The sequence below is a fragment of the Ahaetulla prasina genome, chromosome 5 (assembly GCF_028640845.1).
Source record: "Ahaetulla prasina isolate Xishuangbanna chromosome 5, ASM2864084v1, whole genome shotgun sequence".
Classification (NCBI taxonomy): domain Eukaryota; kingdom Metazoa; phylum Chordata; class Lepidosauria; order Squamata; family Colubridae; genus Ahaetulla; species Ahaetulla prasina.
Window position 1 is genome coordinate 41,796,888 of NC_080543.1, and position 27,208 is coordinate 41,824,095.

The 27,208-nt window shown below is 37.4% G+C and overlaps 2 protein-coding genes across 2 annotated transcripts in view; one reads left to right on the top strand and one right to left on the bottom strand.

The window, feature by feature from the left end:
- The window catches only part of DCAF6 (DDB1 and CUL4 associated factor 6), a 71,727-nt gene extending 61,184 nt beyond the window's left edge, over nt 1-10,543 (bottom strand). Inside the window, exons 1-2 of the mRNA XM_058185516.1 lie at nt 10,273-10,543; nt 2,630-2,691 (exon numbers count right to left, since the gene is read on the bottom strand). Of these exons, the coding sequence (XP_058041499.1) occupies nt 2,630-2,691; nt 10,273-10,366 (156 nt within the window). The 5' untranslated portion in view covers nt 10,367-10,543. The remainder of the gene's footprint in view (nt 1-2,629; nt 2,692-10,272) is intronic.
- Nucleotides 10,544-10,681: 138 nt separating this feature from the next.
- MPC2 (mitochondrial pyruvate carrier 2) lies at nt 10,682-26,149 on the top strand. Its single transcript, XM_058185515.1, has 5 exons — nt 10,682-11,349; nt 20,611-20,651; nt 22,032-22,116; nt 23,679-23,790; nt 25,932-26,149. The coding sequence occupies exons 1-5, from the start codon at nt 11,244-11,246 to the stop codon at nt 25,975-25,977; spliced, it is 390 nt and encodes a 129-aa protein (XP_058041498.1). The 5' UTR covers nt 10,682-11,243; the 3' UTR covers nt 25,978-26,149.
- Nucleotides 26,150-27,208: the final 1,059 nt, after the last annotated feature.

Here is a 27,208-nt window from a genome sequence, read left to right on the forward strand (position 1 = left end):
CCCATATAACACCTCTCCTGCGCGGGCTGCACTGGCTCCCTGTGGTCTTTCGGGTGCAATTCAAGGTGTTGGTTACCATCTTTAAAGCGCTCCATGGCTTAGGACCGGGCTATTTACGGGACCGCCTACTCCCACCGACCTGTGCGCTCCCACAGGGAGGGCCTCCTTATTTATTTATTTTATTTAATCAAATTTGGGGTGCCATCGATGAAACAATGTCGACTGGCGACCCCCAGGGGTAGGGCTTTCTCTGTGGGGGCTCCTGCCCTCTGGAATGAGCTGCCTCCGGGGCTTCACCAACTCCCCGACCTTCGGACCTTCCGCCGTGAGCTGAAGACTCTTTTATTCCATCAAGCTGGGCTAGCCTGAATAAGTAATAAATAAGTAATTTTAAATGGGTTTTAGTTTTTGTATTATTTAGTTTTTTAATATTTTGGCCACTATTTATATAAATTTTAGTCTGTTTTTAATGTGTATTTATTGTATTTTTAATTGGCTGTGAACCGCCCTGAGTCCTGCGGGAGAAGGGTGGTATATACAAATGCAATTAATAAAATAAATAAAAATAAAATAAAGCTAGATCTAGGAAATGTACTCTGCAGATGGAAATATTGTTTCCAATAGAAAATGTGTAGATCATGGTTTAATTGTAGAATCCTTGTTACTTTTTGGGTTTTGCTTACAGACATATTATTAACTAGGTAACATCATTAATGCTTGTTACTGTAGAGTTTGTTCCGTTTCTATAAAATAGCTTGCCCTGCCAGTGTTGGTGGAAGTGTGGTTTTTGTCCTTGATAGTTCCTTGAATAGGATATTGTTTTCTGATTGATTGTTTGATTTATATTAATCCATACTTATCTGGGGGTTGATTACTAAAGAGAATGTGTTCTGATCTTTTTCTTTTCTTCTTAGCTTTTTCCTGTCTCTTTTGGATGGTTTGTAAGTGTGGTTTATCCCTATGTGTCTGATGGCTGATTTGTCTGAATGCAAAGTTTTCAGGAACTCCTTAGTGTTTTAGATTTAGCCTGGTTTATATTGACTATGGGGAGATTCTCAGACATCCAGCTCATGATTGTCCCAATTTTTTTTCAAGAGGCAACTGGACTTTCTGGTTTTTCATTGAGGACATTTCGCTTCTCATTCAAGAAGCTTCTTCAGCTCTGAAGAAGCTTCTTGGATGAGAAGTGAAACATCTTCAAAGAAAGACCAGAAAGTCTAGTTGCCTCTTGAAAAAGCACCTTTGGGACCTGGTCTATATTGTTTAAGTCAATACAGGTAGTTCTTGACTTATGATTGAGACTAGAATTTCTGCTTCTAAGCAAGGTGATAACAATTAAGTTATCAGTGGTACTTGATTTTACAACTTTTTTTGCCATTGTTGTTAAGTCACTGCAGCCATTAAGCAAATCCAGCTTTCTCCATTGATTTTGTTTGAAGCAGCTTGTGAAGTTTGCAAATGGTGGCCACATGATCCTAGGACACTGCAAGTGCCGCAGGTGCATGCCAGTTGCCAAGCAGCTGAATTTAATCAGTGCAGTTGTAAGTTTAAACAATTGGTAAATGAATGTCAAGGACTACCTATATTGACTTAATACTTAATATGTAAAATAAGCAATATTGTTTAAGTCAGTATAAACAACTGCTAATATCTTACAGGTTACCTATGCATGTGACCATAGGGGCGCTTCAACTGCTCACACTCGCTTATCTCACTGCCCATTTGTGCCCTTTTGGCTGCCCTCCACAGTGCCATTTCTCAACAGGGGCTGAAGTAGAGGCCCAAAGCCTTCAGCAGCCTCAACCAGTTATCATTGTCTCAAGTCTCTACTTAGTCCTAGTGCTATTGCTGCCACCACTGTAGAATGTTGTCTCACGCCTTGCACTGCAGTCAGCCACACCAGTATCAAGTGCAAAGCCAGAGTCATCTCTGCCAGCCTTTACTTCGCAGACCCTGCCATGCCCAGCCAACTTTCACCATCTTCCTCCCACTGCTGGCAAGTCATGTGTAAGGTCGCAGCTGTCTGCACTAGGTCTTTCCAAACCTGCTTGTATGTTCTCCAAATAGCATATGCCGATCTTGCAATGCAGATCACCAGGGCCAATGGGCACAGAACATCAAGGCCAACAGGGTGAGTGGACTACAGGTGGCAAAAATGGCAGACCAGCAGGGAAGAGTTCAGGATGGCAGAGTCAATGAGCACAAGGCAGTAGGGGCAACAAGTGCAAGGCAACAGACCAAAAGGAACGTAGGCGGATAGGGCCAGCAGGATGAGCAAAGTGTAGGGTGACAAGGGGAACAGAAGCAATATAGTGCTAGGAGGCCAAAAGGGCAGATATGGGAAAGAAAATCAAATGTTCGTTTCCAAATGAAGCCTTTCTTCGCTATATGAAATTGTTTGCAACTATCTTATTAAATTAACTAAGGTTGCATGCTACTGTGCTTGTCCATTTATGCAACAGACACTTTTAAATAACAGAATACTCTACTCTGGAGATCCCTGCCTACTCTACAAATCTTTCCCTCATATTCTTATCTGGAGGGAAGTTGCAAGCGTATAATTAGTTCCAATTTAAAATGAGAATTTTAAAAGTGTTTAAAAATTTAAAAGGAACAAGAAATCACTTACACAGCCATCATGCACATTCAATGTTGCTTCAAGTTTTAATCTTTGGATAAATTCTCTTCTCCCTAGGGAAAAAAATACCGGAAGATTAACTGACATATCTTAATATTTACAAAAACCCAATGTAAAACTCCCTGACTCTCAGTTTTCTGTGGCAGGTATTGTATTGTATGTAGACCCAAAATTATTAAACAACAATATTTAGAGACTGGGAATTTGATTTCCTGGACAATAGATAAGCATTTATTCAGCCCAATCAGCCAAGCACACAAAGAGTTATTCAACAAGCATTTAGTCAGAAATATATACTCTACCATTACATATTCAATATGTCAAAGGGAAAACTCAACTGTCCCCCAATTTGAGTAAATTTCCCCACTTGCCCTCAGCATATGAAAGTTTACTATGATGACTTTTCCTTGATGAGTAATACATCCCTATTCCCTTGTTTCATCTGTGACGGCAAAAATGAACACTTCTTGGAGAATGAATTGCTGCTGTTTTAAGGGTAACATGAATTGCAGTGATAATCAAATACCTAGTATGGAATTTTTTTTTAAACATAATACTAATGGAAAAATAAAGAAAAAAAATAATAATAAAGAAAAATATAAATAAGAAAAATAAAGAAAAAATAAAGAACACATTGTTTTCCAATCCAGTAATAGGTATATATTCATAATGAATGTAGGCAAACTTAGGCAAGAGATCAGCTAAAGAAATGATATGACTACAGGTCTATATATTTATTTAATGGATGAATCAATTCTTATTTTAGTATCAGATTTTTGAAGTTTTCTTCCATAAATGTATACAAATTAATTATGGATTAGGGCAGTATTCTTTTTAGTTTCTATTTATAAAGGATATATAGATATAAAGATTGTAAATAGAGGAATTGCCAATACTGTATCTAGCTTACCTTCACTACCACAAATGTAAGTCAAATGTCACATTCTACTTTGGGCACATTGTTGTGATCATTGCTAGGGCTGATCCAGTGCATTTTGATCTGCCAAGGGAAAACTTTTAATTTTTGAACTCTAGAGATTTAATACATACATAAAGAAATCTACCTGCCATTTAGTTGGGATAACATGAAACTAGCCTATAAGTGCTTGAACAGACTTGGAAGATAAGGTAACTAGTACAAATCAGTTCATAACTGAAATGTTTCGGTTATAGTTAGTATAAAACCGTCTATGTTTCTACATAATTTTTATAATTGTATGTAATATACTGGAAAATCCAGGAATGTAGAATGGAAAACATATCTATGTTCCAGTATAAACTGTATCAATTTATTTTTAAAAATATATCATGTGAGAATTTTCAAGATTCCTTGTTATATCAACATATAATTCTTACATTAGATCAGAATAGGCGTAATTATTAAAATCTAAAATTCTCTCTTTCATTGTTTACACATCACTATGTAAATATTATTTTATCTATCGAAAATTACTCCCTTCTTTTCCTACCTCCAGAAAATATTTTTATTTATTTATTTATCATATTTATATGGGCATCCATCTAACATGTTGTATTCACATACAACAGTGAATTACAAATATAGTTTATATTTCATTATTATTCTTACCAGTAAAGCTGATTTAAGTATTAATTCTTTATATGGATATCTGTGGTTATTTAGATACTGGTTCTAACCATAGTTATAAATGTTATGGGCTGTTCAGCTATAGAGGCTTTATGTTTTGTTGTGCTCTTCTTAGACTGCATCTAACTATTGGTGCTTAAAAATACTATTATTACTGCTGGACTTAACAATCCACATCACTTTTTCAATATTTCTTGCAAACATCACTGTTTTAAAAATATTAATTCTAAACTATGTATATTTGTCTTCTACAATTGTTATAATTGAATAACTTATTTGCCCTTTGCAATTGATTCCATACCTCATTTTGTTTTATTGAAGAATAATTCTGGAGCTAAAGCAAGAAGTTTCAAATCAAAGTACATCACAATTTGTGGGCATTTGTAAATTCAGTATATCCCACAAAATAATGTGATTCCAGTTGCTGTATTTCTTAATTTCTTCAATATAAGGAATCATTATATATTGTTTTGTTCATTAAAAAGCAGATGTGCTCAGCTAAAATACTCCCCAGAAAATTCATATTTTAAGAGGAAGCTATATTGGCAACTGACAATTCTGACCTTGGTTCCTTGATTGACAAAATTATTAAACTTCAACTATTATATCACTATTTTTAAAAGCTTAATTAATCAATTTTAAAGTAATTCTTACAGTCTATTTTAATTTTAATTGTTGAGATGCATTTTGCTGTTATTATGTAAGGAAAAGCAATTTTGTCTATAGCAATATTGCAATCTTTATTAGACATTTAAACATACGACACAGCCAAATGAGTACATAGCTAAATATAACCCTTCCTGCTTAGTCAATGATAATGTTACACATACTTGAATGTTCAACTGAAGTAAACAGTGTTAGGGCAATAGACTAGATTTAAAATGTTAACTTGCAAGTAAATAATGTTATTTCCACTATAACAGTAATGCAGAGTTCTTACATAACTTTTATTTTTTTTAAAAATATACTTATTTCCCATGTTTCATATTATTTACAAAACAACTGCATAAACTCAAGAGATTATTTTTATAGGAAGCAAATTATAAGCCCAAAGGTTTAGTCCTCATAAAGTGTGATTCTTACAATACAACACTCACTTGGTTGAATTTCTTTTGCGTGCGTGCGTGCGTGCGTGCGTGTGTGTGTGTGTATTCCTTCTATATAGAAAATTAAAGTCAAAGATAAAGCCTTTTGTGTAAGTGGGAGGAGGATTTGTATATGTTTATCTTCTCTAGCATTCAGTTATAGGATCTGATAATGGTACAGCCATTCAGGAGTTTACTAAGAGTGAGAAACAGCCTGAATAATTTTCTTGACATGCACAGTCATCAATCAGAATATCTCTTTCTCAAAATAGAACTTTATTTCACCTTTCTACCCTTTTCAAATTGTTCCTGATTGTATACATAGTTAAAATTAGACAGCCATTCAATGATTACCACCCACAAACTCAAAACCATTTCATACACAACCTTTGCACAATTCGAAAATCAATTCTGCTATTCTGGAGTTCATCGTCAAAGTAACTGCTCAAACGTTTGATTGCTCTGTACATAACCTGAAAAAATGCAATCTGTGTTTGATACTTTAAAATGGAACTGGGCTGTTTTGACTTTCTTCAGATCCTTACAACTGTCCCAATGTGCAGAAAAACAGAGGCAAAGTGTATCATGTACTTCTATGAAAAGGCATAATTCCTGGAGATATTCCCAATACTTTAAATATATTTTATTTCTGATCATAAAATTTGGATTCGCATTTAAAGTTCAGTCAGTCAATGGATAACTGATCTTAGAGGTTATAACTAAAAGCTATACCAATACGCAAACTCTATCCAATCTGTTATACCTTCCCAAGAGTATTTTGCCAAGGAAACATGTAAAAAGATGTGTTTCCCACTTCTTTCACAAGGCCCTAAATAGCTACAAATTGTTGTTGAATTATGTTTTGAACTCTTTCCTCTTAGGCAGATGAAGGAGAACACTGGCTCATGGTATTCCCTGCCTGTTCTGTTTTCCAGTCTGCAACAGAGAAAAACAGATTTAAAAGAATCTGAAGAATTTGGCATGGTATTACCTTCAAATGACTATTATCGGATAAAGTGTTTATATATCAGTGCCAGAGACTTATTCTGAATGATAAATAATTTAGTCATTTGTATTAAAGGAAAACAATTACTGAAACCCTAAATAATATTCCAATATATTTTGTTGTCTATTAACTGCATATGAAGTGGTTGCAGATGTGAGAAAGCAAAACTGTATTAGAATCTAGTCAAATCCCAAGTGTGCTGAACAAATAGTTGTGTCATCCAGTAAGAAATGCAATGTTCAGCAAAGACCTCTCAGAAGACCTATAAACGGTTTCAAGCTGCATTGGAGAGCAACTTTCAAACTAATGCTGTAACATTATAAAGGAATTCTGTGACTATAAACCTGAATCAAATACTGAAATACTGCCATGAAAGTAATATTCTGACTATAATGGTTGGTAGGCTTTGATTATTTTAAATAGTTCTGTATGTTTTTATAAAATCACTTCCCCAGCAACATCATATTTACATATTCTCTTAAATTAGTTCATTCATGGTGATCCAGAATCACTGACTGAATTAAAAAAAATAGTCTACTCTACATCAATGTAGATGGGTTCATATAATCTATTGTATCTGGTTACTCGAGTACATTAAAATGTGCTACATATCAGTCTAGATAGATAGATAGACAACAGACAGACAGACAGACAGACAGATAGATGATAGTTGGATGGATAGATAGATGGAGGGAGGAAGAGTATACCTTTGAAATAGTTGGTACCTATCTTGTTTAACAAAGATTAAGATATATATTAACTGGAATAATTTTATATCCATTGTTTAATTTGCTTTGATATCTGTTTCTTTTTAATTTTTTATATACCACTACTGAACTGTAAGTGTTTACATTTTAAGAGAAACATCGATTATATTTAATACTTTCCTTGTTCCTTAACATTCTGAAAATTTATGCCTCAATCATTTCAGCTTTAAGTCAGTTAAAAACTTGCAAATTTTACCAACACAATAAACAATATAAAAGTATCCTATTTATATCCTGTTTTATCTCAAGAAACGTGATGCATCTTCATCTATTAGTTATAAATAAACTAAAATGTTTAACTGCTTATCAAAAATTATTGCAATACAAAGAAAATGTTCTTTGCTTTCCTATGAGAGTGTATTCTAATATTAGTTTTTTTTATCTGATGTTTGAGAGCATGTACAAATGTTACATGCTTTAGACACTGAACAGGTGTTTCATATGTGGCAGTATGAAGAAAATGCCACTTTTTATATTTTACTGTATTTTTATATTTGACATCATATTGTTTGCATCTGTGTATGTTGTTCTTACTATGAACAACTTTAAATAGTTTTATGATCAGAAATGTGGCATATAAATCAAAATAATAATTCAAATCAATATTTTTTTGTTTGAGTGGATGCAGCAGTCCTGACAAAAATAAATATAATCCTTATGCTGTTAGCATGTTTACAATTTGTTTTCTTGATACCTTTTCAATCTATTTTTGGTCATACCTGTTTACTGAAACTCCTTTTATCCACTTAATGTTATGTCAGAAGTTCATAGAAATAATATCAAGGTCATTCATACAACAGAAAAAACAAATGTAAAATAGCTAAAATATTAAGCAGCAACAAATAGCAACAAACTTGTTCCAATCATATTCATTTTAGTATCATTATTAACATTTATATGCTGCCTGAATCTGAATGGTTCTGAACAACTCTGAGTAGTTATAGGGTCTCGGTATTTTAACTGAAAGCTACAACTACAACTTTGAAACTAGCTAATACAGTGTATCAGTATCTCTAGAATTTAAAAGTCTTTAGGAGAAAAGCAAATTCATTCTGAATGTAAACAAGTCAATCCAACATGTTATCTCTTCGTAACAATGAGGGAAGAATTCCAAAAGTTGAAAAACCATTGCCCAGTCTTAGATACTGCATTGACTGAACTATTCATCTGAATCAAACAGAAATGGATGATGGGCAGTCAGTGGCCTAGTACTTTATTAAATTATATACATAAAAGACACTACTCAATTTCTTTCGAGGTAAGCACCATTTTACAAAGTGCAGAAAAGGGGTAAGAAATAGCAACTATACTAAGCAAACATAAGCAATAAGAAAGAGAAAATAGCTGGCTATAGTTAAATGGAGATTTTATGCCCAACACATCTAAAATTTATAATTGTTCCCATCTTAAACTTACACCAAATTCAGATAAAACATTCAAACAATAAGAATGCCAAGATCCTCCAAAATATCACCATATTACTCCCTGTAATTGGGATGCAACTGGAAGACTACTCTTGAAATGAACGTGAGGAAACTTATCAAACTGCATTTATATTGATATTAATGTGCCATAATTAAATCCTATTATAAACATAACATAATTATATACATAATCTAACCATGGACTGATGGCAATGAGCTTGTAATTCTGCATAATATTAAGTGATCTAATTCACATGGAAGAAAAGCAATCATTATCTGGTTATATATATTTTTTTTAAAAAAATCAACTTCCAGGAGAAAAAGCCACAATTTGCTCTAACAGATTTCTAAACCAACTTTGACAGATGTGATTAATACTTTTGGAAGTGAGTATTGGGAGAACAGCTTATGGTAATGAAAATAAGTCTGGCAGCATCTTTTCTGCAGCTCTTAAAACTTTTACCATTTTAATAAAATGTAGCACTCAGAAAAATTGTTCCCACACTCCTTGTTTTTTGGAAGAGGATATTCATTTTTATTAGAGTAATATATACTAAAACAAATTTGGGAGCAATCAAATATATATCTGGATGTAAACAGGCAAATCACAAGTGCAACTCTGCTATCACATTTTTCCTATCAAATATCAGCCTTTTAATAAATTATATTCTAATATCTAAAATACTAAACTTTAATATATCTACCGCAAAACCACACAGGAATCATTTGTAATGGGGCAGTTTTAAAAATAAAGTTATTAGTTGGGGGGAAAATTACTATGGCTACCACCCAGATGTTAATGTTTTTCTTACAAAGTTTTAGAAAGTCCATAACCATACATAGAACACAGTGAAAATTTCGTGCTACATTGATTTTCTGTATTAATAAACACTAAAAGATAATAATTTGATTTTATTTCACTGCCCAACACATTTAAGGCCCAATTAGCTCAACTTTGGTAAAATAAAAATAAAAATAAAAATGCATCCATTCTGCATAGAAATGAGGTTGCTATTGTATTTTTATGACTGATTATTCTGGAACGATTCGTACTACATCTTTGGGGGAGGCGGATCCCAAAGTCCACGAAAGCCTCCTCCCGTTTGAGTTAAATGTTTCCAAAGCTTATATGTTGCACCCTGAGCTTCTTTAGCTCATGCTAATAGAAGGCAGCAAAAGACACTAAGCCCCGTCCTGATTTCTTCGGTGCCTTCAGTATATCTTGAACAGAGCGACTAGGGACGGCAGCGGACGGGAAAGACGAGCAGACCCCCACAGTCCAGTTGCTACTTGATGAAACTGAACTCCGTTCAATTAATTTAGACTTGCTCCACGGCCAAGTGCAACATGTGCCGAAGAATGGGATATTCAAAGGCAAGCAGAGAAAAACCGCAAGTTCGACGTCTGGTGTCGGGAAGAGATCGTTTTCTTTCCCAAGACTGGCTAAGGGCAAGGGGGCACGGAGGGCGCGGGCGAGCTAGATCGGTCGAGGTTTTCTACCCGTTTTTACCGACCACCCTGGGCGTCCGACCGCCTGCTCCCCGCTTCGGCATTCCAACCCTACACGGCGCCGCTCTAAGGAAGAAGGGCTGACGGTCAGAAAAGGCGCTCCACTACGACGGTCCCGACGGCTGGCCGTCAAAAGGCTCGAAGCCGAAGAAGCTTCGGCGCGCGGGGGAAATCGACACAGGGCCGCCGCGTCCCGGCGCCCCCGACCCCGCCCTCCTGCCCCCGCTCTTCCCTCACCTAGATACCGTCTCCGCAGCAGGCCCGGGTCCTCCAGGCCCAAACTCCGTTTCTTCACATCCCACAGGAGGTGGGTGCAGCACCCCCGGGACATGGCCCCGCGTGCTCGGCCAGGCGGATCGGATCTGCCACCGCGGGCGCCAGCGACATCAGTCGCTGCCACTTACTGAGGGCCACCCCTCCCCCGCTTCACCATGGAGACCGTGCGCGCGCCTGGCGCGCGCGTAACCTCTGCCGCCGCCGCTGCCATTCAACTCCCCCCACCTCCCCACCATCGCCTCTTCGGAGAGCTGCCACAGCAACAGTAGCTCCTCCCACCTCCCCGCCCACAGACAGGGAACGGCTCACTGGAGACATCGCGAGAGTTAAAGCAGTAGAGGAATAACTATTTACAGCTGCCGTGTGTTGCGTTGACTTTCTGGACTGAGACTAAGCCAACCGCCGGCCGCTTTAAAGGTCTCCTCCTAACCTCACGTGGTCGACACACTGAAGGCTCAAAGGGGTAAACAAGTCAGGACGAGTTAATGGGCGGTGGCAAAGGCAGGTTCGGCCCTGGCTACCGTGTGTAAACAAGCTCGTCAGTCGAACATTGTTTCGGAGCCAGTGTTCCATAACAGAAAATAATAGTTGCTTCCCTCGTCATTGCTTCGCGCTCGCTTTACCAGCGTCATAAAAATCAGACAGGAATTGACACTCTCCTACTGTCATCGGCACTAGAGAAAAACCGGTGGTGGCAATAGGCCTGGCTGACCAATAGCACGAAGGACAGCTGTTTAAGCCACGCCCCTTTCTCCTTCCAGCAGCAAATCAGAACGAAGCAAATGGGGCTCGTCCTACCACCGGCTTATGTCGGTGGGGCGGGTTTTGCTTCTGCTCAGGCCGTGTGAGGAGGAAGAGGAGGAAGGGAAGGACGGCAGGTCGAGCGGCGCCGTCATTGAATTCGGGGCTCCCGCTCTCACCGCGCAGGCAGGATGGCGGCTGCCGTGGCTGGGTTTCGTGCTTCTTATCACCGTTTCTTAGACAAGATCGAGCTTATGTTGCCGCCCCGGCTGCGTCCTTTATATAACCACCCTGCAGGTATTGGATGAAAAGAGGGAGGGGAGAGAATGGGGAAAAGACCGGCAATTGAATCGCTGGAAGTGATCCGTGTTAAGGGTGTGAGAAGGTGAATGTGAAAAGAAAAAGTTAATGGTCCTGCAGGCGTCCACTTGAAGAAGGCCTGTCTTTTTAACAGCCGTCTAGATCAGGGGTCTCCAACCTTGGCAACTTTAAGACTTGTGGACTTCAATTCCCAGAATTCCTCAGCCAGCTTTGCTGGCTGAGCGATTCTGGGAGGAAGTCCACAAGTCTTAAAGTTGCCAAGGTTGGAGACCCCTGGTCTAGAAAGAGTTTTCCAGGAAATGCGAGTTTTACATGCCATGGCATCGTAGTTGTGAGAAACCTCTATTTCCGTTATATTTGGATATGTCTTGCCCCCTCCTATTGCAGTATTTGTCATAAAGTGTCCATATATGATGTGTTACCGTATGTCGAATGTCAAATATCTGGCTAGTTTTAGAGGAATTGAAATTGAAGCCCAATTTACCGTGGAGTTCGTTAAGTGACCTTGGACCAGGTACTGTGCTTTAACCCTATTTCAATGCTTTCTTGAACTCCGAATTGAAAGGCAGACTATAAATAAATACCAGAGAAGACTTAGTTCATGACCAATGGTTAAATGGATTGCAATTTTTTTCCCAAGAAATTCTGCAAAGTATTCATCTCTCCTCTTCTCTGGAGAATAGTTTACAAAAGCTAGACTGACCTTCCCACATTATTGCCTTTTGAATGTTTTAGAATATGAATTCCATACATCATGGAACGTCCCAGCTATGTGAGCAACCACCCTATAAACTGAATAAATACGTTCTAGGAGTTGTAAAAGTCTATGGGGATTCTCAGTCATCCAGGTCATGGTTGTCTCAAAGATGCTTTTTCCAGTGTTACAACTGAAAAAACTTCATGGATGAGAAGCAAAATGTTTTCAAAGAAAAAACCCAAGAAAATCCATTTGCCTTTTGCAAAAAAAAACACCTTTGGGAGTTGTACTTCAAATTCATTTGATAGGCACTAGGTTGGAAAAAGCTATAAAATAACTGGACAGGGTGAGTGTAAAAGTCCATCAAGATATTTCATTGTCCTTTCTACAATTCAGTGGCAGAAGGGAAAATAACCTATAACCTCCTTCCGCATCCTTTGTTAAGCCTCTCCCCCTTACCAAAAAGATGTTGAAGTTCCAATACATTTTAAATCTTATAGGATCATGTCTAATTTAAAGTTTGTCACCTACTTCTTCTCCTTTACCTTTGCTTTTTACAGCATCAAGGATTTAACAAAGTTTACAAAAAATGTAACATCTGTTTGCTCTCCTTGACACAGAACTTTAAGAAATAGGATCTGTTATCTTTATTGCTAGCAATAAAGAGTGAAAGGCTGAATTAAGGCAGCTAAATGAAAAGTCAAACTGTCATACAGGAATAATACAATAGATAAGCTGCAGGGATACAAAATAGTGATTTGAATTGTTGATACTTAGCCTAAAATTAAGATTCTAAGATTAAGCTGCAGAGTTGCCTCATGGTGAGATGGAAGGCAAATAAATTTAATGTATAATAATAAATAAATGCGTAACTGTTAGTATCTATTTCAAAATAGATACTTTCTGGTGAAGGAATGTTATTGGTTAAATTGCAACAGAAACTTGCTAGTCTGGAAAAGATCATTGCCGAGTTCTTGCCTGCCCAGAAGTGCTGACTGGTGTGCTTGCCCCATGGCTTGTGTCAGAGCCTTGTAAGAAAAATTGATAATGGCTGTTCCCCATTATTTTCAAATAAAAGTTGGAAGGGGAAAAATATCTTCAACCCCATATTTAAAGTAGCAACTAAGTACATCTATTATGCAGTTATTGTTATATTACAGCTTACTGCAGACAAACTTAGAACTTTTCTTTCTTGGGGTTCTTAAATCCTATCATACTGCAATAACAAGAGCAAATATATTTTTAATTTTAAAAATGCCTTATCCCGGTTTTGTATAAGAGTTGTGGCGGCATCCAGACTATGAGGACCTTGTAACAGTTATTCATGCCACATCACCATTTATTTGTTTCATTTCAAGTTGTTTTGTATGAGGCCGTCTTTGAAGATTACCGTATCAAGAAATTTGAATTGTTCTCAAATACAACTGCATCAGGGGTAAAATCTCCTTACCTTCCTTACCGGTCTAGAAGTGTGCGCGCTCATCACATGTGCGCGCAGACCTTCTGCGCATGCGCAAAATCTGCACATGCACAGAAGGTAAAAAACACATTACTTCCTGGTAAAAAACAGGAAGTAATGATACCTGGGTGGATGGGCGGAGCTTTGCTCTGCCACCACTACTGGATCGCTGAACTACCGGCCATGATCGCTACCGGATTGCGTGATCCGTTCCATTCCGGGAGCATTTCACCCCTGAATTGCATGGTTGTTAACAGATACATGCTAGTACGAACACCTATGCTCTGGCCTTGTGCTGGCTTCCTATTGGCTTCTGAGAGAAAGTCAAACTATTGTTTTGGACTTTAAAAGCTATATGGCTTGAAACTGGAGTACTTGTAGGACTGCTTTTTGCAACCAGTTTTATCCAACCCAACTTGTACATCCTGGAAGAACCTGTTTGTGATTCCCCAATTCCATGAGGTAAGAATGGTGGAGGCCTGCAGGTAGTGGGTTTTTGGTTTTGTTTTGTTTTTTGCGGTGTGTGATTTGTGTGTATATTTCTCTGCCCTTTGGAACCATTTACTTCAGAAATTCAGTCAGACCCCATACTATTGACTTTCAGTAAATTACAACGAATAGTTATTTCAAAGACCTTTTGGACATTTTGATGCCATCAGTTACTGATTGCTTTATGTGTAGTTAGGTATTAGTTATTTTTTATGTCTGTAGTTAGACTGTAGACATTTTATTGCATTGCATAGGCATATTATAAACTACAAAGCACAAATTTCTCATCTCTTGTTGATATCATATTAAATTGTATTTGTACCCCTTTGGATTTATTCAGTAGAAGAAAGGAAATGTGGCATATGTAACACTTATTGTAACAACAAGCTGTTATTTCTTTTATAAGAAATTAGCTTCAGCATCTCTTCAGTATACTTTTTAAGGTTAGTAGTAGCTGGGCTGTGTAAGAAGAGAAAAATTATTAACAAGATTCTTTCCCAATCACTTGAGTGTGAATTGTATTTGAATATAAGGAGAGAGGTGCTTATTTAATCTAGCAGTCTGTCCTACAGTGGTTCAACCAGTATTTATGGGAAAGAGTACACCAACACCTTTACTGTTTTTCTTCCTTAGCAGTAGGTTTTGAAAGGGAAGCTGATGCCAGTGGTTGAGGTGGTAAATAAACATACTGCATAAAAAACAAATTTACCTTATTTCCAAACTTCGTAGCTTTTCTTCTCCAACCTATTGATTACTTTGGTTGTTCTTTCAGAAGCTGTTCTCTATTCTACTATATTTGACTTGTGATGAACACAAATATAGTCAATGTTCCAACTGTAGTTAGTTTGATGGCCTGATTTGATACACTATGACATTTCCCCTAGATTGGAACATAATCTGCAATATTGGAGAGAAATCTTTTTACTTCTGGCTTGTGAAATATTCTTTGCAGTTAACACTTTCATTTCTTACTCTAACAATTCCTTGCACTCTACAGATAATCCTATTATTTAAGATGGTTAATTACCATGCAGTAAAAGGTGAAGTGTTGGCAGCAAAAGAAATTAGCTGGTGTTTTCTATTCATTGTAATATTTCTTTTAATAGAAAACTTTAGAACATCTCTAAGGTAGCAAAAATAACAAACCCTACTGAGAAATAATTTGTGGCTTTTAACAGTTTAATTAAGTGTATTTATAAAGAAGGAGTCTTATAAAACAATTGCTAGTTGTAGTTCAAAGTAGCATTCAATCAGGACTGGCATAAGATAGGTATAGATATACAAAGATATTCTGATCTAAACTTAAGTAAATGAAGGATTTACCAAACCAAAAACCTGAAATTAAATGTTGAAAAAAATAAGAGCACCGAGTAATAGAATTTGTGAGAAGCAATTTGTACTCAAAACAAATTTCTATGCTGGATATGTACTCAGAGACACATTTCTCCATCTTGTTTCATATTCGCCTGACTAAACCATTATTTTACATTTTCTTCTCATGTTATTGGTTGTTTAGCATTCTAGTGAAAAGTAAAGTTTAAAATTTGACCAAGTCTTGATGTATGCAATTGCCTGATCCAACAATATGTATTTAGCCTAAATAACTTGATTCTAGGGGCAGCATGATGGCTCAATGGTTAAGTGGGCCTCTGTGGCTCAGACTGGTAAGACAGTCTGTTAAGGTAAAATGAGGACCCAGATTGTTGGGGGCAATAAGTTGACTTTGTATATAAATATACAAATAGGATGAAGACTATTGCTAACATAGTGTAAGCCGCCCTGAGTCTTCGGAGAAGGGCGGGATATAAATGCAAATGTAAAAAAAAAAGATGCTGGGCTTGTCAGCTGAAAAGCCAATAGCTCATGGGATGAGCCATGAGATAGGATGAGACCCAAGCGCCATGGGATGGGATGAGCTTCCGTTACTCACCCCAGCTTCTGCCAACTTTGTTTGAAAGCATGCAAATGCAAGTAGACAAATAAGTACCACTTTGGCAGGAACATTACTGCGTTCTGTATTTTCATGTTGGCCACGATGACAGAATTGTCTTCCAGACAGCTCAGGCTCTCGGCTGGGAATCAGAGATGAGCACTGTCCCTTGACTGGATAGGGAAATCTTTAAAACTTTCTAACTTAATTCTACAATAATTGTCACAGCCTTTATATCTCATATTTTTGATCACAACATTATTATTTATGTAAGGGCATATCCAAGTTTGCCATAAGTTGTTCATTAAGAATATTTCTTTAATTCAATAGAGCTTTGTTATCCTCTTTGTCTCTGCACCTACTACTTAGTATAAAAGATACATACATACACACCACTAGATTTCAATAGTTTTCTGAAAGATTTAATTAGAACTGAGTACTTCAAAGTATTAACTTTAATTTGTAAGGTGGTTATAAAATACTTCCCTAGAATGGTGTGATATATTACATGTCTAGAACATCTTTAAAATAACAGAAAACTAGAGGTTTTTAAAAAAAATTACACTACTCAGAGATGCAATGCATGCCCTACAACATTACTGAACTTAGTGCTTTCCAAATAAATTGAGTAACAAGCTCCAGAAACCCTGGTGTAGCATAGCTATTGCCTATGCTAAATTGAAATGCTGGAATTTAAAGAACCACGATAGAAAAATTTACCCATGTCAAAAGGTAGGCCAGCTGACGCCTGCTAGGTAGTTTGGATTTCAGGGTACATCAACCCCAGTAGGTATGTAAAAGATTGAAGTCTAAAACTCTAAAGCAGGGATGTCAAACTCAGGGCCTGGGGGCCAGATCCGGTGCATGGAGTGCTTTGATATGGCCCGCACGGCTGGCCCTGGAAACAGGAAACAACCGGCCCGCAGTGCCTCTGCCAGCGAAAACAAAGCTCGTGAGGCCCTCACGAGTTGCATTTTCACTGGCAGAGGGTTGCAGGAGCTGTTTCAGCCGAAAATGGAGCTCAAGATCCTGTTTTTGCTGGCAGAGCACTTGGGCCACCATAGGTGCCCCTGACATGAGTGATGTCGAGCTGGCCACACTCCCCCTCCCCCCCCAAGGGGGAGAGGGTGACCCCCCTGATGCGGATCTCAGTGAAATCGAGTTTGACACCCTTGCTCTAAAGCATGCGGTTTTGCTCATATTGTCCTTCGGTCCTTGGACATTCATGGACATTATTTCCAAAAACCTACTTAAAACTTATTCCTTAAATAGGAGTTGGACTTACATTTTTTTCTGGTCACAAAATAACTTGTGAAATAAAAGCTATGTGGATAATCTGAAGTCTCTTTAATTTCAGAGAGATTTCAGCTGCCCAGTTCCCAATCAAGTGCCATTTCAGTCTCAATGGGTTTCTCTCTCTTGGAGAAATGTTGGTTGTCATTAGAGCTCACCAGAAGTGTGATTAATTGCATTTATCTATCTAAAACAGAGATAAAGCTTTGTTTTTGTGCCTGGAGCTACATCTTCCAAACTTGAAATGATTTTGAAATATTCTTAGTGTGATCCAACCCTGAAATAGATCTGTTCTCTTCCGTTTAGGACACCTCTATAAGGCATTGCATGCCGAAACAACTAGATACAGGGACAGTTTCTTTTCTTGTGCCATCACTCTGCAGAACACCTAATTCTAACAATACTGTTTAACGTCTATGTACATTTCCCCATGTTGTACTGCTATAGCATTATTATATCTTACTGTTTTTAACTTCCCTGTCTTTTTGGTATTATCATTATGATTATTATTACTCTGTTGCCTTGAATGAACACTGAGAGCTCCTGCTTGTGTCTAATCACACTTGGCCAAATAGTCTATTCTAATAAGTCTAATGTTTCATTTTGACCTGCTTCTGCTTTGGAGGGATTACTTCTGTAAAATGGTGAACCTTCTGCCAGCAGGGTCCAAAAGGGATACTATAGAATAGTTTTGTATAATAGTCCAATACATTTTATACATCCATAATTATTTACTTATAGATAATATGTGCTTTTTCTTCTGAGACTTTGCATGCAATGTCCTACTTATAGCACGAAAAGCAGTTTCCCTTGCAGCACCTGACATTTAAAAAAAGGAACCCAATTATTACAAAAATTTCATCCGTCCCTTGAATTCATTTTAGACGGTTCTTAGATAATTTTCAGAGAAATTATTTCTAGTGAGCAATATTGTATTCTGAATTATTTCATTTCACAAACAGCAATTTATATCTCTTAAAGTATATTATAAACTTATGTGATCCCTAAACTGGTATAACAATAGAAAATGAAAATATAAGAGCAGCTTGACCAGGTTTATTGTTAGAAAACAGAATAAAATATTGTATAAAGTTATATGACCTAGGAAAAAAGCAGTTTTATGAATCCATTTTAAATATTTTACTGTATCAAATATTGGGAGGTTGCAGTATTTGAGTGAATCCAATAGTATTTGGGCAAAGGTTAGGAAAATAATGGGAATTTCCATTGTGTAAGTAGGTCTACTCTTCACTCCCAAGTCTGAGAGAAAATTGCTGGCCTAAAGTCATTCAGCTGTCTTTGTACCTAAAGCAGGACTAGAAAGCATGATTTCCTGTTTTCTAGCCTGATGCTTTAACTGCTAAATCCTCTGAAGTTTACTTATATAATTTTTATTTTTACTGTTTATTTTATTATTTTATTATGATGACTCAAAGCACTTTTGATAGTTTTGTCTCATACTTTCATACTAGTTGATTACATCTGAGGTTAATATCAGGGCAGCAGGTTATTTATTTATTTGCATTCACTTATTTATTGTTATACTACTGACTACTGGAATCAAGAGTTTGCTGTTAAGAGTTTACCATAAATAATTTTTTCTACGTAGGTACAAATAGCTGTTAACATAAGAGGCTGTGGTCCGCCCTCTTCTCAAGAAGCCATCGCTGGATTCCACCTTGTTGGATAATTTCTAACCTGTCTCCAATCTTCCCTTTTGGAAGAAGGTTGTTGAGAAGGTGGTTGTGTGGCAGCTCTAGAGATTTCTGAATGAAATGGATTATCTAGACTCTTACAAGTCGGGATTCAGGCCTGGATATGAGACAGGAACTGCACTGGTCGCACTTTTTTATGACCTTTAGCAGGAACGAGATGGTATAGTGCATCCATCCTTGCTCTACTTGATCTCTGAGCAACTTTCTGTACCATCAACCATGGTATCCTTCTGGAGCGACAATACGGGTTGGGAGTAGGAGACTTTGTGCTATCCCGGTTTACTTCCTTTCTCTGTGGCCGCTCTTAGTGTTAATAGGAGGTGAGTGATCCAGGCCTGGCCCATTGCTTTGCGGCGTCTCGTAGGGTTCAGTACCCCCTCTGCACCTATTCAACATCTACCTGAAGCTGTTGAGTGAAATTATTCATCACCAGCAATATGCTGATGATACTCAGCTGTATATCTCAGCCCCCGGTGAATTAAGTGATGCCATGATTTCCTCTCTCAATGCCTGGAGGCTCTTAGGGGCTGGATGGAGAGCAACGGGTTGAAACAACCCTGGCAAGACTCAAGTGGCTGTGGGTTTGGGTTCTTTGATCCATGGAGAATTGCCACCTTTAGTCTTGGATGGGGTGGCACTGCCTCAAACAGACCCAATGCATTATCTGGGGGTTGTCCTGGACTTGTGATTCCTGCTCAAGGAGCAGATAGCAGTCATGGCCAGGAGAGCCATTCCGCAACTGTGTATTGTGTACCAGTTATGCCCTTTCCTGGACCAACAATACTTACTCACGGTCACTCATGCCCTAGTCACCTCCAATCTTTTCTATTGCAATGAACTCTACATGGGGCTACCTTGAAAAGCATCCGGAAGCTCCAGTTGGTGCAAAATGCAGTGGCCCACATGGTTTTGTACAGACGTATGCATATGTGTTACCTCTCCTGTGGGAGCTGCATTGCTTACCAATTTGCTTCTGGGTGCAATTAAAAATGCTGGTTATCACTTTAAAGCCCTTCATGGCTTGGGACCAGATTATCTGAGGGACCGTCTCTTGCCAGTCACATCCACCCAACCCACTAGATCAGACAGGCATCTGGCAGGACCCAGAAGAAAGGCCTTCTCTGTGATGGCTCCCTCCCTCTGGATATCCTCCCTTCAGAAATTACTGACCCTCACTCTGACACTCTTTCGGAAGGCCCTGAAGACATGGTTCTGCCAGCGGGCCTGGGAAACCCAGAGCAGGATGGAGCGCATTAAATGGCTGGTATGAGTGTGTGTTATCACCGGAGGGTGGGGGGTTACTTTATTATTATTTTGTTACTTTTATTTCTTTTATATTGTGTTTTTGTTTCCTATGAGCTGCCTTGAATTGACATGAGCAAGTGTGCGACAATATAAATTTTGCAAATAAATATGTAACATTTTCTACAAATGAAGAAAAGCTTCATTTTCTTCATTCATTTTGGAAAATGTATTTTTGTCATCATCCCAATTCCTTTTTCCTGCAATATGGATATATTTCATGAATTTCAAGACATAAATTACTACTCAAAGAAATTTAATCATAATTTGTTTCTTTCTTGGCTTGCAGATCAAAAAATGTTTCATTGAAATGAATAGGTTTTTTGAGACTAAGTAAAATCTTCTCTTGCAGGTCCCAAAACAGTGTTTTTTTGGGCACCTGTTATGAAATGGGTAAGTTGATTCAGTTATTCATACAAAACATACATAATTCTAGTGTTTCCTGTGTTAAAGGCCAGTTATATACTTTAACTGTAGTTTAAAAAAACCTGGAGAATCTCCTGGTAGATGAGGCCTTTTTTTGCACTGCCAAAGACTTTATTAACCCAATCTTCAAGAAAAAAAATATTTCCTCATTGTGTGAAATCTGAGAACTTGATGAAAAAAATTATTGGTCAATATCTCTATCAGACTTTATATGCAATGTAATTTCTCAAAAGTCTATATTAAAAATACTTTTTAGTGGTGTAGCCAGACTTTAATCATGTAACCAGGAATGCATTATAGATTAGTTAGATTCTAACATAATAGCAATAGTACTTAGACTTACATACTGCTTCACAGTGCTTTACAGCCCCTCTCTAAGTGGTTTACAGAGTCAGCATATTGCCCCCAACAATCTGGGTCCTCATTTTACCACTATGGCTGACCCAGTGATCTCATCTTATATACATTTTCTTCAACTTGTTGTAAGATGCCTAGAGTTGCCTCTTGGGTAGCTGTTTATAGCTACCATTTATATGGGTAGCATATACATTTCATAATAAATAACTAAATAAAATCTTCATGTGCCAGCTGAACGCAATCTGAAATATGTGGGCTGGTGGTTTATAGTTCTTTTGGCCATTGTAAAGGAGGTTGGGAAGCTGTCACTTCCCTTTCTAGTTTCTGTCTCATTAGAATGGGAAAATCTACTACGTCATGATTGTGGTCAGCAGCACATTGGACAGTTTGGGAAAGGTATATCTCATCAGTAGTCAAGTCTGTGCATTTTTCATGAGACCATGGAAGTAGGCTGAAAAGTGAAATCACAAAAGTGACAGAGCATCTCTCGTTTGTATGACTGATATATGTCACAATATAGATTAAATTGAGTTCCAAATCAACCTGGTTTTAGTTGATTCAAGCCAAGTTAATGCCAATCCATTGGATTGATAGGGAATCATGTATCACTCAAATCCTAATTTTCTCCTTGACCCAATTGAAAACTCAAAATGGATTGGAACATGTAACTCCAGCTATCTAAATGGCATCCATGAAATATATGGTTTCAAACTAAATGTTATAGACCAGTGGACTTTAGTCTTAGGACCCCTTTACATTCTTAAAAATGATAGAAGACACTTTGGTTTATGTGAGTTATATCTATCAATATTTATTCTATTAGAAATTAAAACTGAGACATTTAAAAATATTTGATTTCAAGGACAAAGGAAAGGGTCCCTAGATCATATTTGGAGAATTGCTGGTATAGACTGTAGAACTGTGGTATTAATAAAAAATGACAGTACTATTACTGACACATTAAATTAAGCTATTGCTTTCTTATTGCAGGGTTTGGTATGTGCTGGAATGGCTGATATGACTAGGCCTGCTGAAAAACTCAGCACTTCACAGTCTGGCGTCCTAATGGCTACAGGTATGTATGTATTCTCTTTTAATTATCTGCTATAGGGGGAAAAGGTTAAATCATCAGTTCTGTTTTAATACCAAGACAAAACTAAACTAACATTTTATTTTATGAAAGCTTTTCAAGCCATATACTTGAATTTTAGATATAAAATTTTAGAAATGTTTATACAATTATTAACTTTGCCTGACTGTCTAACCAGAACACCTAAACATAAGTATATTTGAACCAAAAGCACATTACACTAGAAATTTTGCTTAGGTTATATACATAGTCCTTGTTTAGCAGCCACAATTGGGACTGGCAGCTTGGTTGCTAAAATGATGAAGTCCCTAAGGAAGAAATCACATAATGGCAACTGTGCCTATGATTTTACTTTATCTTTCCTTTTTCCCAACTACCCTGCCAGTTGGAATGTTTACTCAGTGCTGGAATAATTAGCAAGAAGGGAATTAATCTTTATATTTACTGGGAAGAAATACATAAAAGAAAGTAAACAGCCACACATGGAAAATACACATTGAAAGGAATGCCCTAGTGCCTGCAGCTCTGAGCACACTCAGCTGGAAGCTCTGAGTGGGCCTGGCAATCAGCCACTTGATTGTGTATGTGTGGCTTAGTTCTTGTAATCTTTTCCAATTTTTCTGCCCTGTGAGAAGGGGAGGGGGAGGAACAGGTCAAGCACACAGATACTGGCTGTAATGGTAGTCATATGACTGAAAAAAACTCTAAAGGTTGTAAATGCGCACTTTGGTCCCAAAATTATTTTTTATGATCTTTGTTAATTTGAACAGTCTGTAAATGAGATCTTGCCTGTATATAAATTATTGACTTTCAGCAGTGATGTAAGGAATATTGCTAAATTCTATTCTAAAATTAAATTGGCTGCAATCTGTACATTGCTGTAAAAGTGTTTCTTATTGGTTTATATACATGATTTTTCACCTTTTGCTTAGTTTTAAAGTTTCAGATTATCTTCCGCAAAGAGAAGAGTTATTTTGTCAAATAAGTGTTACAAGTAATACAGGTTGCAAGTTTTAAACATTAGTTCCTGTTTCATTCCATGATAGTAAAAACATGAGCCAAAACTGTATGCAGTAATTTATTGCAAGTTCATTGCTGGATAACAGAACTGTTCAATAACATTTTTAATCTGCTATTCAAACATATACTTTCCTTGTAGTAGACTTGCAAATCTACAGATGTTCTGGGTTTTAGATTAAGATAGTAGTTCTAGATCAGGGGTGTTAAACTTGCGGCGTCACGTTGTCATGCTGTGACATATCGCGACTTTTCCCCCCTTAGCTAAACTGAGGGTTGGGGTGGCCAGTGCATAACGCATCTGGCCCATGGGCCACGAGTTTGACACCCACCCCCAGATGCTATAAGCTTTTATTCAGCTGTAAGGGAAATAGTAGCAATCCTATAACTACTAAATAAATTTGGTGAGAGAATAGTAAACTGAAAGGAAAAAACTATGAGGTTTTCCTAATAGATTTTGATAAATTTTGAGAATGCAATCATTATTTTAAATTGGTAATAGATCTATATTTTGTTTTCTAATTCAACAGGCCTTATTTGGTCAAGGTATTCTCTAGTAATTATTCCTAAAAACTGGGGTCTATTTACTGTTAATTTCTTTGTTGGCTGTGCTGGTGGCTCTCAGCTGTACCGCATATGGAGGTAGGTAATTAGGAAGACTGTTTGCAAATGTTGCATTCTATTGTTGAATTTTGAAAGTTGTACTTCCAGCGTATTTAAAAAAAGGAAAGACACTATGATAGGACCAGAAAAGGAAAAAGAAATGGTAGCCCTCCCAATCATTTTTTCTCATTTGGCGTCTGATCCTATTCCCAACTATTGTTATAGGGAATTGGGGTTGGTCAATGTTATAAATATGTAAAAAAAATGATTCCTGGTTTTTTTAAACAACAAAAATTGTCCAATGAGAGACAGAAGCATTAGATGCCTTATTAGCTGATATGTAGTCTTTGGTTCTCCTTAGTTCAGCTCATCTGTTCTGTTCCCTACAGTAGTAGCTACCATATTTTTTGGAGTATTATAAGACACCCTTTTTTCTCTCCTAAAAGAGGCTGAAAATTTGGGTGCATCTTATACTCTGTATGTAACCCCACTCACCCACTGGCCCCCACCCTTCGGCCTCTGCACATTCTCTTCCTGGCTGCAGAGATTGCCACCGATAGTGGCTTGTGTTTTTGGGCTCCACGCATCACGCTTTCAGCTTCCAAATATTCCGTTTGAGAGCCCTTCAAGGCTCTCTATGTGCCTTCAAAGCAAATTGCTGCTGATCACTGCCCGAAAATGCGACACTTTTGGAAGCTGAAAATGCGGCACGCTGTGCCCAAAATGACTACCAGAACAGCTGCTGCCTTCTCTTACCCCTTCCATAGTTCGCCTGCTTTAGTCACTGGAGCTCCCTCCAACGATCAGCTGTGCTTTTGAAGCTGTTTTTCAGTCCCAGCTGCTTTTCTAATTGCTGCTCCCTCCGACGATCAGCTGTGCTTTAGAAGCTGTTTTTTAGCTTCAACCAGCCCCAACCTCAAAACCAGCGAGCAAACTAATGTGCTGAAGCTGACCAGGCTAAGGATAGCAGCCAGATGAATACATAGTAGGCAGAATTTTTTCCCCCTATTTCCTTCCCAAAAACTAAGGTACGTCTTATACTCTGATGTGTCTTATACTCAGAAAAATACAGCATATCTGTAGGATAGGATTAGTTGGTTCTTTAGCAGGCCAGTCTTTGAAAGCCTGCTATAACAGTTTTCATTTAGTAGAAGCAATTTTTCTTAGGCTGCCAATAGATAATATTTCAGTTATCTAGATTTATTCAAACCCATTGTTTCCCTTGTATAATGCAAATTGATGATCTGGTAGCAGCTATCTTGCTCATCTTTGCATTGAACATTGCCTATCTTAAACATAAAAGTCCTTGGGAAAATGTTGCTCTGGTTCTTCTATTGATTATCTCTTTTTATGCAATCCATGCAATATGTGCTAGTCATCTTCTGTTTAGGATTATCAGAGCAGGTGGCGACAGCTAGGAAATTCTGACAGATCTTGAAAAAGCTAAATAGGACTAGATGGGTTTTTTAATCTGGATAAGCAACTACCAGGAGATTCCAGGGCTATAGACTATATTGGGATGTCAAAAATATATCTTAGTATAATGCAGTGGAAAGTGAATAACCACTTATTTTGAAGTTTGATCTTGCTAAAAGTACTGCACTATTGTAAATCAGTTTCTACTGATTGAAAATACATATTAATAGCAAGCTTAATTTTAGATTGTGCAGTTGGTATTTTTGAATTGGTATAACATGAAGCTGAACTTTCCTAACAAGTAATGCTACTAGAAAGAAACATGTATGTGCACAAATAAACTTTGCCAGCTATTTTGATTTAAAATAGGGTCTACCAGATCCAGCAAAGATGCAAACGTTTTCCTGCCATCTAATGGTTGTCCAGATTTTTGCAGTCTATATCTGATAGCCTTCTTTAAACAGAATATATAATAAAACCCATCTTTTGAATTAAATTACAAGCAAATTAAAATCAATGCAGTTTAGTTATAGCTCTTATTGTATATTTATTTATTTATTTTATTTTTTTGCATTTATATCCCGCCCTTCTCCGAAGACTCAGGGCAGCTTACACTATGTCAAGCAATATCAAACATGTTTTTAAAGAACTGACAGGAAAAACAATATAGTAAATAAAAATATAATTTCTAATTTAATGTAATGTTTTTCTTCTTTAAAATATATTGGCAATAATGAATAATTTGTATTCTCTTTTTCTGACAGGTATAACCAAGAGTTAAAAGCCAAGGAACTGGAAAAGCAACAGTAGAAATTCTAGTTAATTTCTTCTGATCTCACTCTAAACTACTTCCTAAGGGACCTACAGTAGTTTTAATCCTGTTCAGTTGCCCAGTGTGAATTTTTACTAAAAGTGGTAGAGCATGTTTTTCTATAAAGTTAGAAAGCAGCGTCTTTGCATTTAAATAAAGTCTTTAATAAGCTCCTAGTCTCTTCTTAAGCCCAAATGCAACTGATACAAATATTTTTAAGGACAAAAGCAAGATGACTTTTCCAACTGCTCAGAAACCTGTATTTGAAGGGGAAAAGGTGATTTAGGGGACTCGGGCTCTCACACCATATCTTTCACCAGCAACTGAAATATAATCTTTTCCAGGCTCATAAAACTGCCACTTCACAATCAGAAAAAGACATATTAGATTTCAGGAGGTGCATAGATGCCAAATATATATTCTTCTTCAGAGCAACATTGCAATTAATAGCTATAGATCCAATGGCCCAAACAGCACAAACTACTGTAAATCCGGGCAGAGGGAAGGAACAAATTCATATATTTTACTATATTTTAGAAATACTCATTTTTTCAAAGTATGAAAATTTTGTCAGAATCATAGGATCATATAAAAAATATTTTTTGGATACATGTGCAAAATGCCTCTTGTAGACTGGGATTTATATTATATTTTGTTTTTACATAGCTAGAAAAATGTTACTTTTTCAGCATGCTCCTGAACTTCATAGGCCCAAACACAGACTTAGGAAATAATATTGGTAGACATAACAACTATAAGTGAAGACGTACACAGAAAGTGAAGCATTTCATATTTGCCGAGTTATTTTCAAGTGGCTTACTTTTATACCTATATGCAAGGCATATATTCGATTACTGCAATGTATCCTATATTAGTCTGTCCTTGAAGACCATTCAGAGGTTGCAACAGAGCTAAAATGTGATGATGCATTTCTGAGTGCCCCACACGTGTTTGTGTTCTTTCACTGTTGCATGGTTTCCAATTGTTATCCGAGTACAATTGAAGGTACTAGTTAACACTTTTAAAGCCCCACGTGGCCCATGGCCAGATTGTTTGCCCAGCTACTTTCCCTTAGAATATCGGTCCATCCCATTAGGTGAGATAGGGTGAGGGGGGTCACTTTAGTTGCCTTCCCTCAAACATTGCCACCTAGTCAGGTCCTGGGAGCATGCTTTCCACATAGCCGCCCCTGCTCTTTGAAACAGCCTCTCACTTGAGATGAGGGAGCGT